General features: G+C 45.5%; 1 protein-coding gene across 1 annotated transcript in view; it reads right to left on the reverse strand.

Annotated features, from left to right (window-relative positions):
* SORL1 (sortilin related receptor 1) overlaps nt 1-15,622 on the reverse strand; it is a 181,059-nt gene that overhangs the window by 136,528 nt on the left and 28,909 nt on the right. The window contains exons 4-6 of the mRNA XM_030794523.1: nt 9,162-9,323; nt 6,977-7,044; nt 14-194 (exon numbers count right to left, since the gene is read on the reverse strand). Of these exons, the coding sequence (XP_030650383.1) occupies nt 14-194; nt 6,977-7,044; nt 9,162-9,323 (411 nt within the window). The remainder of the gene's footprint in view (nt 1-13; nt 195-6,976; nt 7,045-9,161; nt 9,324-15,622) is intronic.

Here is a 15,622-nt window from a genome sequence, read left to right on the forward strand (position 1 = left end):
ACATTCAACTTACCACCACCTTTGTAGCAAACATGTACTTGTCCCGAAGCTGAAAATCTCTCACTTCCTCAAGGATCACTTCCTGGTTTTCCCGGGACTGGAAGAAATCTGTACTTCGGAAAACAGTGGAGTAGCCAGAGGGTTCATGTCGTTCAATGTAGATGGTATTTGGTTTGTCATAGGGATCAATTCCCCTGGCAGAAAAAAAAAAAAAAAAAGGTTGTTATCATTTGCATATTTAATTACTAGAGGCATGGAAGTTTTGTAATGAGGATAATCAACTGGAGTTTAGGCCTCCCATGGTGTGACCCACAGATGATACTCTCTGTGCCTCAAACATATCCCTTTGGTTACTCCTTGACTCAGGGTAGAGGGGACAAATTGCCATTTGTAAGGTGTTTTATGTTGTTTTCAAAGTATCCTGGGCTTAGCTCAAGGCAACCCTGCCCTGCTTGGGAAGAGCAAAAAGTAGTAGTACAAGATAAAATGTTTCAGAATTAATAAGCAAGGGACTGCTTGAAGCTATAAGCAAGTTTCTGGTCTCAAGTTATGAATCTCAGAGGAGTGAAGGAGAGTTTTCCCAAGGTGCTACATCCTCTGAAGAACATTACTGGAGAAACCACACTATGAACCTCTGAGCCTGATCCTTCCAAGGGACGCTGCCCTGTCTCTGCCCTGTCCCCTGCCAATGTCACGGATCTAGGCAATCTGGAGCTGCCTGTGCATTTCGTCTCCCATGAGGCTCTTCCACAAACTCTTTCTCACACATACTGATCTCCTTGATGTCCTTCAGAAAGGGAGGGCACCTTTCTCCCACTGTGCTATTGCAAACACCACACTCCCGTGAGGAGATGCCCTCTGCACGCACTCTGATCCCTCCGTCCAATTCCTACTCTCCTCTGTCATCAAGTTCAAGCCTTCATCTTCCAGGAAGCCTTCCTCAGTGCTGTCCTCTCTTCTCCCAACACTAGCAATAACATCCTCCTGCAGCACCCAATTCCAAGCCTTTTATATGAGTTTGAACTCCAAACAAAAGTATAAAACCCCTTTAGTTGGGTGATTTTTTACAATCAGTCTTATTCCTTTATGCAGTAATGCCTCTTAGACACTGTATTTTATTGTTCACCACTATGTATTTGTCTGAGCTTCCTAGACACTAGTATAGATGGCCTTGGAAGGCCGTATCTTAGATTTCGTTTTACCCTATAGTATTCCTAGCTGAAGAGATACTTTCTGCATTGGATCTGCGGGGCAATTCGAGAAGCTAATCCAAAACGAAAACATCGAATGACCAGGCCAAACTACCTTGGAGAAGAACTTCTGAGCCAGTGTTCCCCCAAGAATCCCCACACTGCAGCTCAGATGACAACTTATCTGCTCCAGGTCTCCTAACATTCTCAAGAACACCAACGCCATGGGAACCATTCAGCAAATGGAAAAGTCAGGAAGATAGTCTTGTAGTGAGAATACAGAGTGATGACTCAAGGAAAAGCAGAAGGCCTCAGTTAGGTAACTGCCCTTATACAGTTCCATATGCATGATGGCTCTCAGAATAATGAAGGTAATTGTGTCAAATTCCTTCAGAGATATACTGTCAAGAGCATATTCTCCCCTACCCCTCCCAAAAAGGAAGATGAGAAACAGAAAAACAAGAACCTCTTTTGCCAGATGCAGTGGGTCACACCTGTAATCCCAACACTTTGGGAGGCTGAGGCCAGAGTAGGGAGGGGGACCATTTAGACCCAAGAGTTCAAGACCAGCCTGGGCAACACAGTGAGACTCCACCTCTACAAAAAATAAATTTAAAAAAAAAATTAGCCAGGCATGCTGGCGAACACCTGTAGTCCCAGCTACTCAGGAGGCTGAGGTGGGTGGATTGAAGCCTGGAAGTTTGAGGCTGGGTGAGCTATGATTGTGCCACTGCACTCCAGCCTGGGCAACAGAGCAACACCCTGCCTTGAAAAAAAGAAAGAAAAAAATGGCTTCTTTTTACAATGGGAGCAAGACTTGAGTTTTGCCCTACCATCTGGATTCTCAGGGCAACGGAGAAACCAGCAGCCTTGGTCCTAGTGTGGGAGAACACTCTTCTTCATGATCAGATCCTCTGTGTGCATGTGTGGGCGGGTGGTGGCATGTTCTCTTCTTTTCCACAGTTAGAAGTACTGATTAAAGTACTTCCTCTAGCCAGAGGATATGCAAATTAAAATGAGGCTGCTTGGTATTTTTAAAACGGCAGAGAGGAAGGAACCTTTATTGAGCTATTTTGAGACCCAGCTCACCTCTATTATTCCTTCCTAGCCAAAAGCAGCAGCCAACACCTAGAGATAGAAAGAACTGTGACTTCCATCCCAATTTTCTTCCGTAATCCATATTTGGACCTCCCATTTCTGCAAGCCGCTCCACCTACAAGTTCTCATACTTTGCAATCACTTAGACTTCCAATGTCTTACACTCACTGACGCCTACTTTCTATTGTCTTTGCCCTCATTGAGAAATTCCAATCCTTGCTCTATCTCTGAGCAGTCACCAGCCTCACCTGGCCTCACCTGAAATCCCTCAATGAGATTCCACAGGGTATCTTTGAGTCCCCTCAGCCCCCTCCAGGTCTTCCACTGTTCTGTCTTTCTGTCTTGCCAATCCCAAGCTCCGGACCATGTAAATTACTAGCTTTCCCACTCCTGCTGCTCCCAACTTGCCAAGCATTGTTGAACAAGTGTGTATCATTATTCTGAGAGACTAGATTACGCTTTCACTTATTATGGGGAAACCTAGGGGGAAAAATCCCGCAAATAGCCTAAAATCCCCTAACCGACATGTCATTAGCTTCAGTGAGATAAACCAGTCCTTTCTCCCAGGATAGCTGTATATCTACACAGAGGCAGAAGGTACAATATGATTTTAGAACTTAAAATTTCTAAATTGTATGTTCCCTTATCTAGTAATTCTGCTGGTTTGCCCTCTTAATTTATAGTTTCTTAAACAGATAAAAGAACAATTTTTCCCTTTAAAATTCAAATAAAGCAAAAGAAAGTTCTAATGGTTTTCCTCGAGCAGAGGGTGTCCTTGGATGAGACCGTGGTTATAATTTCACTAAGATCCCACAACTTCTGCTCAAGGAAAATAACAAAAGGGTCAGAAACAGCTACCCTCTGTGGAAACATAAACAGAGTCTATGGGTGTCTGACGACAGTCAGCTGTAAGGCTCCTCAACATACCAGCTCCATCTTTACCATCCTCTATTACTAAGGAAGCAATACTAACTAAAAGACATTTCACTTTACATGGAGAACTAAAAGAAACAAAGGCAGTATCTACATCTTCTGGGACCATTACACTTAATGAGGACTAAAATTACAAGTAAAAGTCTAAAAACAAATGAAAAACTAGGAGACAGAAATATAAATACACACACATACAATCTATCTCATATCACAGCCAAAGGGCTAATCTCAAATATATAAAGAGCTCCTTGAAATCAGTAACGAAAAGACCAATAATCCAATAGAAAACAGGCATGAGGTCAGGCACGGTGGCTCACACCTGTAATCTCAGCACTTCAGGAGGCCAAGGTGGGTGGATCACCTAAGGTTGGGAGTTCGAGACCAGCCTGGCCAACATGGTGAAACTTCATCTCTACTAAAAATACAAAAATTAGCCAGGCATGGTGGTGGGTGCCTGTAATCCCAACTTCTCGGGAGACTGAGACAGGAGAATCGCTTGAATCCGGGAGGCAGAGGTTGCTGTGAGCCAAGATCATGCTACTACACTCCAGCCTAGTCATACTTAAACAGACAAACAAACAAAGAAATAAAACAAACCATAATCCCAGCACTTTGGAAGGCCAAGGTGGGAGGATTGCTTGAGGCCAGGTGTTCGAGATCAGCCTGGGAAACATAGGGAGACCTCCTTTCTACAAAAAAATTTAAAACTGAGCTAGGCATGGCTGCACATGCCTATAGTCCTAGCTACTTGAGAGGCTGAGGTGGGAGGATCACTTGAGCCCAAGAGTTTGAAGCTGCTATAAGCTATGATAGGGTCACTGCACTCCAGCCTGGGTAACAGAGTGAGACGCTCACTAAAAAATATAAAATAAAAATAAATAAAATTAGCCAGGCGTGGTAGCAGGCACCTGGAATCCCAGCTACTCAAGAGACTGAGGCAGAGAATTGCTTGAACCCTGGAGGCGGAGGTTGCAGTGAGCTGAGATCATGCCACTGCACTCCAGCCTGGGCAACAGAGCAAGCCTCCGTCTCAAAAAAAAAAAAAAAAAAAAAATGACCCTTAAGCAGATTAAAAGATGTTCTAACTCATAATAAGGAAAATGCAAATTAAACCACAGAGATAATATTTCTTCCCCAACACATTGGCTGTGGAGGGAGACACTATTCTACATTGTTGAGATGAGTGCAAACTCGACACTTTCTATAGCAAATCTGGCACTCTCTACCAAAGTTACAATTTTAAGGATTTATTCACTGTGGATATATCAGTGCACAAAACTTAAAAAAGTCCTTGCCCTTGTGAAGCTTTCATTCTATTGAAGAGAGAAAGACAAATAATAAGCATAATAATAGTATATTAGAATGTGGTAAAGTGCTCTGCAAAACAGAACAGAACACAGTATAGGAGATTGGGAGTAAAGGGGGAGTAGGTGCAATTTTATTTTTATTCATTCATTCATTCATTCATTCACTGAGACAGTTATTATTTATTTATTTATTTATGGAGACAGTGTCTTGGTCTGTTGCCCAGGCTGGAGTGCAGTGACACAATCTCAGCTCACTGCAACCTCCAACTACCGGGTTCAAGCGATTCTCCTGCCTCAGCCTCCCAAGTAGCTGGGACTACAGGCACCTGCCACCATGCCCAGCTAATTTTTGTGTTTTTAGTGGAGATGGGGTTTCATCATGTTGGCCAGGCTGGTCTCGAACTCCTGACCTCAAATGGTCCACCCACCTCGGCCTCCCAAGGTGCTGGGATTAAAGGCATGAGCCACCGTGCTTGGCCATGTGCAATTTTAAATAGGATCCTAAGGTGGGCATGAATGAGGTGGGCTTCATTTAGAAGATGTTATTTGAGCAAAGACTGGAATGAGGTAAGGGAGTAAGCAGTAAGTATATCTTGGGTAACAGCATTTTAGGCAGAGAAAACAGCAATTGCAAATATCCTGTTCCCTGTGGTAAGAAGGTATCTGACATTTAATCTGAAAGAAATGATGAAGCATTAAGGGGTTCAAACCAGAGGAACAAAATGATCTAATTTGTTTGAATAGACTCAAACTGACCACATGCTGAGAATTAATGATGGAAAAACAAGAGTAAAAGCAGAAAGACTAGTTGGGAGACTAATAAGCAATGACACTGGAGGCCGGCAGTAGAAGTGTCACCTGAGTAGAAGATTCTAGATATATACTGAAGGTGGAGCCAATAGGATTTCCTGATAGAATGAATGTAAAGCATAAAACAAATGTGGAAATCAACAACGACTCCATAGATTTTGTCCTGAGCAAATGAGAAAAATTATAGATGGAGCTGATTTGGGGTGGTGAAGATCAAGAGTCAACTTGGGAGGTGTCAAGTTTGCAGTATCTATCAGTCATCCATGTGAGTGAATGGACAGCTGTTAGATAAACCCACCGACCCAGCATACCCACTCCTAGAAATCTGTCCTACACATTTGCCTGCACATGTACAAATTCATATAATTCAAGATCCTATACTACTTTATCACTGTAATAGTAAATTACAATAAGTATATTACTATTTACTTCTAGAAGTACTTCTTGAAGTACAGCCTGTTTATTTTACTCCTCTTCTCAAAAAACTACAGGGGTACCTCATTGCTTTCAGATTGTAGCCCAAATTCCTTTATCAAGCAATGCAGATTCTAATACCAACTTCCCTTTCAAAACTTCACCCAATACACTGTCCAAAATTAAGAGTTCATGTTCTCTATCCAAGCACCACATTGGCTCACCCCTGTGTCTTTGGCCACTTTGTTCCTCTGCCTGGAATTCCTGTCCTCCACACCCCCACACAGGGACATCCTACCTGTTGTCCACATCCTGGATCAAGGGCCACCTCCTCTACAAAGCTGCTTATGATCCTCCCATCTGGAAGGATAAATCCTCTCTCTAGCTTCTTATACTATGTCTGTTACCTCTGTTCCTATTTCACAATGTGTGTTATGTACCTGAAATGTCTTTGCTTACCTCTCCTTAATAACTATATCCATAAATTATTCAACTTCTTATACCCTTAAGCATCTAGTAGGTTTTATATTTAATAGACATGCAAGAAAATGTTATGAACAAATGCAGGAATTTTTTTTTTTTTTTTTTTTTTTTGAGACAGAGTCTGACTGTATCTCCCAGACTGGAGTGCAGTGATGTGATCTCGGCTCACTGCAACCTCTGCCTCCCAGGTTGAAGCGGTTTTCTTGCCTCAGCCTCCCAAGTAGCTGGGATTATAGGCACATACCACCATGCTCGGCTAATTTTTGTATTTTTAGTAGAGACAGAGTTTGACCATGTTGGCCAGGCTGGTCTTGAACTCCCGACCTCAGGTGATCTGCCCACCTCAGCCTCCCAAAGTGCTGGGATTACAGGCGTGAGCCACTGCGCCCAGTGAAATGCATGAATTTTATATAGAGAAAAAACTCCCACTTCTAATATGATGCTCTAAAAATGAAACTCTACAAACACGCAAGGGCCTCAAGATTCCCCTGGGTTCCCTGATTGAAAAATGCTAAAGCTCTACCACTCCTCTCATAAATAACTTTACTTTCTCCTCCCCCCCCCAACTCTCTCCCCCAGTGAGATCATTGTACTTGCAGCTCTAATTCTCAGATCTGGAAAAATGTATGTCCTGAACAAATGCTTGACATTTCAGGGGAGGGCAGTTTGTCCACCATGAAGGAGCTAGAACTGCAGAAAGGAGGTCATGTACATCAAGATTTCTTAGATGACACAACTTACCAAGAAAAGGACTTGACATGTTCCTGAATCATGATCCAGGTCTGGCCAAAGTCATCTGACTTCCACAGCTGCAAAGACAAGTGGTCATGATGCAAGAGGCATGTATAATACAACCTGAATGGCATCACCATCAAACACCCGCTGAAATCCCACCTTCCATGACACGCTGTCTGTGAAGGCGGGCACTGAGACTGCCAAAGCCAGCTCAGTTGCTCCAAAAGCAAACAAGGGCAAGAAAGGAAAGACAATTGTGTACCTATGTGTTCTCTCAATAGCAACTGGAAGGAAAAATGAGTAGGACTTGCCTTCCATTTACGGATTACCAAAAATTATATTTCACTCAAGACTAGCCTCTAGGTAATGGTAAAAATAAAAGGATGATTATACTCAGCAGTTTTCAATGAAGAAGCAGTGTCCTTAAAAACCTTTCACGGATAGCAGCATTATTCACAACAGCTAAAATGTGGAAGCAATCCAAGTGTCCCTGAGGGATGAGCAAATAAGCAAAATGTGGTCTATGCATACAGTGGAATATTATTCAGCCTTAAAAAGAAAAAAAATTGGCCGGGCGCGGTGCCTCACGCTTGTAATCCCAGCACTTTGGGAGGCCGAGGCAGGCGGATCACGAGGTCAGGAGATCGAGACCACGGTGAAACCCCGTCTCTACTAAAAATACAAAAAAATTAGCTGGGCGTGGTGGCGGGCGCCTGTAGTCCCAGCTACTCGGAGAGGCTGAGGCAGGAGAACGGCGTGAACCCGGGAGGCGGGGCTTGCAGTGAGCCGAGATTGCGCCACTGCACTCCAGCCTGGGCGACAGAGCGAGACTCCGTCTCAAAAAAAAAAAAAAAAAAAAGAAAAAAATTGACACATGCTACAATATGGATTAATCTTAAGGACATTCTACTAAGTGAAATAAGTCCATCACAAAGGGACAAATAGTATATAATTCTCCTTAGGAGGTACCTAGAGTAGGCAAAAGCATAGAGACAGAAAGTAGAATGGTGATTGCCAGGGGCTGGGGGCAGAGAGGTATTATTTAATGGGTGTAGAGTTTCAGTCTTGCAAGATGAAAAGTGTTCTAGAGATGGATGTACTCAATATCACTAAACTGCATGCTTAAAAGGGTCAAGACAGCAAATTGTACGTTATGAGTATTTTAACACAAAAAAGGAAGAAAAAAACAGTAGTGGGCCCTGATAATTAAAGATGAATGCAGAGGACACCAGCTAAGTACAGAGCCCCACAGAGAACCAACTGAATACACAGCTGTGACAATGAGGAATTAACTTGCTGATCTTTGCCAAAGCCTCTCAACTTCCACAGATGGAATCTGAGGGTTCCTCTGGCCCTAGCAACCATGTATTAAGAAGCAGGAGACCCAAAATAACAATAATTCCCCCTCCACTGGTAAACTGACCCAGTCCATACTTAGGTTACTCCCTAAGGCAAGCAAAGGTAAACAGATCTGTGTTTTGGTTAAACAACCTGCAAAGAAATGTTCCAAGGTTTCTCTGAGCAAAAACATTCAAGGCTCACTGTAAATCCAATCATACAGGATCTACAAGTTTCACAGATTTTTGCCAAACCAATATCCTTGACTTGGCAAGCTTCAACCTTGAGATATAAATCTTACTCAGGCTCTTTGCTCATCTCTCAGATTTCCTTCAAACCTGGGTTGAAGGAGGAAAATACACACATTTATATGATACACATGCACGCACGCAAAGGAAGACTATCACTGTTAGTGGGAACTTCAAATAAATGGAAGGCAAAAGCAGTGTTTAAGGTGGAGGATGGGGAAAGCAGAATAGAAATTCAACAAGAGGTCCCAGAAGAGCTCAGATTCCAGCTTTCTCTACCTGGCTCTCTCTCGGATTAAATTCCAGAGCCTCGATTTACCCCAAGGGCTAACAAAGGTGCAACTGCATGGAGAAGGGCATGATGTTTAACTCACAGGGCCTGCCAAGTGCTGGGTGCTGATGGCTGGCTGGGCTGCCGACTGAGAGTGCCAGGAGGAGATATTTTTCGTGAGCCCTGGTAAGTGAAATGGTAGCTACAAAGGCTAGGCCTGAGAGAGAAGGAGGGGGAGGCAGGAGGCGAGGTCACTCAAAGGACACACAATCCACACAGGCAGAGGAGAAAACCAGAGGAGCCCCATGCAACTGGATTCCGAAAGCTCTCTTACCTGCTTGTTGGGGTGGGACCTGTCGAAGCCCAAGAGAAGGTTGGAGGCCTTACTGTGTAGGAGGAGATCAGCTGCCCGAAATGGGATGGAAAAGCCTTGGAGAGTGTTGCAGAAGTCAAACGTGATCCAGAGGTACTGGGCATAAGCGTCTGCAAAGATGTACTGCAAGGGAAAACAGGTAAGTTCAGAGCAGGCCCTGTCCAGAGCTGCCCAACACTCCCCTAAACCATGTGCGAGTCCACGTGAGTACACACATGTGCAGGGGCCAACTGGCACCAACAAGGCACCACAGCCTTACAGGGCTTCCACAGTGGCTTTCTCCCCATCTCTCGGCAATAAAAAGACACTGGCACACTCCAAACAAGGCTCAGCGAAAGAGGAGGCCTGGAGATGGACTGGGATGGAGCTACAAGACGGGCTTGTTTAACCAGGTAATGAAGCTGGTCAAACCTTTCTGTTTTTTCCTTTCAATGGAATTAGCAATTCCCACTCCCTAGTGGGTCACTCAGTCACAATCAGAGGGTAGTTACTGGCATGTGGGACAGAGACGCCCTACTTTTCAGATTGGCTCAACACAGATGGGATGGCTGAGTCTCCCTGCATCCTCCAAGCAGCTATGGGACATGGCTTTCCAGGAAAAGCACTAAAATCACTTCCATCTAAGAAGATAAGCTTCTCCTTCTTGCTGCTATGCCAGGTGACCGGCAGCTCTGGGGACCAGGCTGCCACTGTGGCTGGCAGGCTCACTCTGGGGCAGAGCAGGAAGTAGCTCTGGTGAGCACGGGCCTCATCTTACTTAGCTTCTGCGTGGATGAGTGAATCTGAACAAGTTAGGCTGGGTAGTGCCTGCAGCTGAAAGAGTTCCCTGGGGAGAAGGATCCAGGCAATTCAACCTAACACACGTGTGCTGCATTCCCACCACGGACCAGATGCTCAGGAGCTGCCACAAAAACCCAAGATGCCTTCCCTCAAGTCGCTCGAAATCTAACATGGGAGACAGACATGTCCAGGGCTAACCATCGGTCAAGAGAAAGTGAGGCTGAATGAGAAGCCACGACCAGAGTCCTGTGAGTGCCTCTCCAGACTGGGAGATAAGAAATGATTCCATGGAAGACGTGGGCCTCGACAGGGAGGCGAGACTCCCACAGGGAAAGAATGTTCCACGTCTAGGGCAGTGTGGGTTTGGGCACAAAGCAGGAAAAGAGATACAGCATGGGTTTGATCAGAGTCTTGTTTATTTGAGACAAGGTCTCACTCTGTTGCCCAGGCTGGAATGCAGTGGCACCATCATGGCTCGGTGTAGCCTTGACCTCCCCGGGCTCAGGAGGTCATCTCACCTCAGCCTCCCAGGTAGTTGGGACTACAGGTGTGCGCCATCACACCCAGCTAAGTTTTTGTATTTTTTGTAGAAACAGAGTCTCACCGCCAGGCGTGGTGGCTCACGGCCGTAATCCCAGCACTTTGGGAGGCCAAGGCAGGGGGGATCACGAGGTCAGGAGATCGAGACCATCCTGGCTGACACGGTGAAAACCTATCTCTACTAAAAATACAAAAAATTAGCCGGGCGTGGTGGTTGGTGCCTGTAATCCCAGCTACTCGGGAGGCTGAGGCAGAAGAATGGCGTGAACCCGGGAGGCGGAGCTTGCAGTGAGCCGAGATTGCGCCACTGCACTCCAGCCTGGGTGACAGAGCGAGACTCCGTCTCAAAAAAAAAAAAAAAAAAAAAAAGAAGCAGAGTCTCACCATGTTGCTCAGTGCTCAGACTGGTCTCAAACTCCTGAGCTCAAGCCATCAGCCTGCCTCGGCCTCCTAAAGTGCTGGGATTACAGGCATGAGCCACTGCACCCAGCGACAGTCTCGAGGGCCTGAGAGAAATAACCAGAAAACAAGGCTGGGAAGCACAGATGATGTAAGGCCTCGCTTGCACACCTGGCAAGACCCGGATGCCGGTCCCTGCTCCTGGAAGAATGAGGAAGGCTCAGGAGATTATGAATCAGAAACCAGAGCAACAGGGACCTAGTTCTACCCACAGCCAGTCATTGACATCCTAGAAGTCAAGCAATCCTGCAGGATAAGCCCAAGGACACTTTCTCTAATGGACTCCACCTGACCCAGATCAGTCTCCAGCTCTGAAACCTTTCAGCGCCACAGCCTCGATGTGCACCAGCACTTTGCACTTGTCTCACGCTGCCTTCAGACGTGCTCACTCCTTTTCATTTGCACTCTCTCCCCAAATCCAGACCATAAACTTCCCAGGGACATATTTTGTGGATTCGCTCTCTCATGTTTTCTCCCTAGCATCTCAGGTAAATCTCTAAACTCTGTAGAAGCCTCATCAAATCAAACTGGAAAACAGAGTAAATGTTTTGAAAGCAAAAACTACAATAAAATGCAATGTTATAAAAAACAATTATGATCCTAAGAGGACCATCATAATTTTTGGCATAAAAGTATTCCCCAGAAATAACATAGTCCATCTTCCTGCTCCCAAACCACCTAGGTTATTGGGGAAGGAAGCATTCTCAGTTTGAAAAGACTTCCCCAGAAATCTGTTCCACGGCTTCCTGCCGTCTCACATTGGAGAATCCAAAAATCATGCACCCCGTCACAGAACGTATTACTGTCCATGGTAATAGCTAAATGTTTTCAAGAGCACTTACTATATGCCAGGCACTGAGCTAAAAGTTTGGCATGCCCTATCTCATTCAGGGTTCACAGTGACTCAGTGCTTTGGATATTACCGTTATACACTCTTCTAATAATGAGGACACTGAGACTGAGAGTAGTTTACTGCCCAAGGTGACACAGGACTAGGCAGCATTGACGTCAATATCTGACTGGTTCACATGTTCACATCTCACCTCTTAACAGCTCTTTTAACAAAAAGGCAACATTTCCTGAACTTCATTCATAGGTCTTACCTTGTACCATTTAACTCATTTGTGTGCCTTTTCTCCTAATCCACAGCACCCTCTCATTTCACCTCTCCATCCCCAGCCCGTGATCATCTCAGGCCTTGATTCTCCTCTGCTGGCTCCTTGGTCCTCCCCACTCCCTATGCTCATATAACCTCATTCTTCTTCCATCCTTTGCTGCTAACCTTGGCTTATCCTTTCTCAAAGCTTCAACTACCGCCCTTAAGAACAAGCATGGGACCGGGCGGGGTGGCTCACGCCTGTAATCCCACCACTTTGGGAGGCCAAGGTGGGTGGATCACTTCAGGTCAGGGGTTCGAGATAAGCCTGGCCAAAATGGCAAAACCCCATCTCTACTAAAAATACAAAAAACTAGCTGGGCATGGTGGTGTGCACCTGTAATTCCAGCTACTCAGGAGGCTGAGGTGCAAGAATCGCTTGAACCTGGGAGGCAGAGGTTACAATGAGCCGAGATCGCACCACTGCACTCCAGCCTGGGTGATGGAGTGAGATCCTGTCTCAAAAACAAAAGAACAAGCATGGCATGACTTTCAAATCTACAGTCTAACCCGACTTCTTACAGAGATTCCATTTTTGTTTACCTTCTCACCATCTCTACTTTTGATGGGCCAAGATATTTTACTATACACAAAACTTGAGTTCTTTAAAACTTTCCCAACAAAACCCAATTCTCCCTCCCCATGTCCCAAGTCCCCTCCCTGCTATGCCTTCTCCCAGCCCCACTACTCACAAGCAGAGATGGGTTTTTACTCCAGTCCCTCCCTTTGGCCCTCACTCTCTATCAGCCACCAAACCTGTTTTGTTTTCCTTTAAAATCTTTCTCAAAATGTATGCCTTCCTTTTTCCTCTCAGTGCTATTGGCATGGCTCACGTCTTTACTAGAGACTAAACAAACTGGAGGCAGGCAATGGGTTTTCTTCATCCTGTCTTCCAGGGCCTAAATGAAATACTTAGAGGGTGATACTAGGTTTCATTGAGCAACTGAGCAACTTCATGCCTACACTGCCACAATAGTTCCCTTTCCAGACCCTTCACTAATCTTTCCCTGCTAAAAGGGAAAGTCAGGAATATTGCCAGAAGACACATTTCCCTAAAGGACACTATTCATTTACACCCCTACTCAAATATTCTTTCCTAGCTCTCTTCAGCCCTCAAAGCAAAAGACAATCTCCATCTTCAGACAGGGGCCTGTTTGACATTGCACTGTAGCTCAATACAAACTCTCCACCACCAAGAAGTGAACCTCCTCGCTGTCCTGCACAGAAACCACATTTTGGCACTTCGCAGTCTCTGCTGACGCCCTTCTCCTGCTTGAGGGCTCCTGCCAGCTCCGCTTTACTTACTGGGGTCACATGCCCATCCTTGAAGTTCATATTAAATCCTAAGTACCCCATGAAGACTTGACTTCTATGACCCAACCTCATTTGATTCCCCTAACTCTATTATTTGTAGGTTACATTCACCACTTGAGCACATGGTACCCCATGCTGTGATACAAAGGGTCAGATATGTACATGTTAGGAAGACACAGTATTTCACCCTGGCTTTGAAGTCTCTGTGCTGCCTGGCTGTCAAGTTTACTGGAGGCCAAACCTACAGACTGACCAAGAGCTGACCTACAAGGTGCTTCCCAAACTATGCAATTTCAGGAGTGCCTTTGTGTACCCCAATCTCTCCAACCCTGTTTGCAGTAACTTAATATTCCAGAGGAGCTTCCTCCTTTGGTTTAAAGCTGTGTTTCCTCTGAAAATACAAATATCTCTGGAAAGAAAACAAACTAAGCTATAGAATGTATCCACAGTCTATTAGCATAAGTGACTTTCTCCAGTTTCAAGTGGAGAAACCAAGAGTACAATGAGAGGAGGAAGGGCAGAAAAGGCAATGAAGGAACATCCCCCTAGAAGGTGGAAATGAAATTTTACCTGGGACCAACCTCTGCCTGGAAAAAGGCAGGACTGGCTCTTACTTCTGCTGAGGCTGAGGCTGTGAGGCCTAACTGTATATTCAGTGGCCTTTTTTAAAAAGCCCCAGATATGCAGTGGCACTGGCCCGTAGTCACAGCTACTGGGGAGGCTGAGACATGAGGATCACCTGAGCCCAGGAATTTGAGGTTACAGTGAGCTATGATTGTGCCCAGGCTGTATGGCAGAGCAAGACCCTGTCTCTATTTTTTAAAAATTAATAAGTAAGCAAACAACAGTGCCAAACATATTTCAATACTGTCTGACCAATCTCAGGGGCCCCACAATGTTGGTGGAACTGCCATGTGGCCAGCACTGCACAATGGTTCAGGACAGCACACAGGAGACCAAGAAGGAACTGGGACTGCTGGCTAATGCAAAAATAGACCCAAAATTCACATGGGCCCACAAGCACCATCTCCATCATAAGGCAAAGCCTTCGGACTGGAGCTGGATGCCACGCTAGCACCTTCTCTCCCCTTCCACAGGCACTCATGCTCCTGGACATCCACGCTGCCCTTTCCTGACATCTTAACTTTTCTGAGCAGCTGCTAACATTCATTTCAACCATTTCAAATGCTCCTTGGCAGCTCACATTTTCACCTGGGTGATTTGCCTAGGCGGAGCGCCCTGCTGTTGACAGCAAGGCACCCAGCCTTGTGTGATTTTTCTCAGGAAGTGGTAGGTCTGGTGGGGCAATTTGCCTTCCAGGGGACAAAGGCAAAAGTAACAGAAGCAATCAGCACTGTTAAGAGTCATCATTTCCTTCCTGAGAGTCTGGTGGGGTGGTGAGGAGCAGCCTTCTCTGGGGAATTAGAAACTATCTACAGAGAATGCTGCCCCCCAAACCCACTCAGCCTGTTCCAGGCCTGAGGTCCAACTGTCAAATTCTCCGAGAAGGCAGCCTTTTTTCTCCTGACTTCTCCATCCCCACCAACTCCAAAGAATATCCACCTATGAGAATCTAAGACACACCACTCGCAGGTACACAGCACTTGGGCTGCAAACATGTCACCCCCATTCCACGGTGCAGCACCTAAACTCCTTTACTGCAATCACCCTCCAGTTTCCCCCTGCTCTTGCCCCAAACACCATGGCCCCTGCTCTGCTCCCTCTCCAGATCCAGTGCTTCCAAAGCCCCAGTCCTCTGCCTGCACTAACCCTCCTCCTCCAAGTCCAAAACATCATCTGTCCTGTCTTCTGACTCTTCAGACTTGTGGCCTTAGCAGTTGCTCACCACAACCCACAACAAGCAGGAAGGAAGTCGGAACCTACCTATAAGGCATCTGTGTACTATGGAAGAAGCTGGGGAAGAAGAGATGGAGCCTGCCTATAGACATCTGTGCACTAGGGGAGGAGCTGGGGAGGAGATGAAGCTGAAAAGACAGATTCCAGAGGGACAACAAGGCATTTTCGAGGCCACAACCTCTGCAAGAGTGAGCTCTGAGACAATGTGTAAATATAGTAATCATCATCACCATCAGGTAAGTACAACTTAATAAACTGAGAAATCCAGGTGTTATTAGCTTGCTGCAAAAGAAATTGTGGTTTTTATTATTACTTA

The sequence above is a fragment of the Nomascus leucogenys genome, chromosome 15, assembly GCF_006542625.1.
Source record: "Nomascus leucogenys isolate Asia chromosome 15, Asia_NLE_v1, whole genome shotgun sequence".
NCBI lineage: Eukaryota > Metazoa > Chordata > Mammalia > Primates > Hylobatidae > Nomascus > Nomascus leucogenys.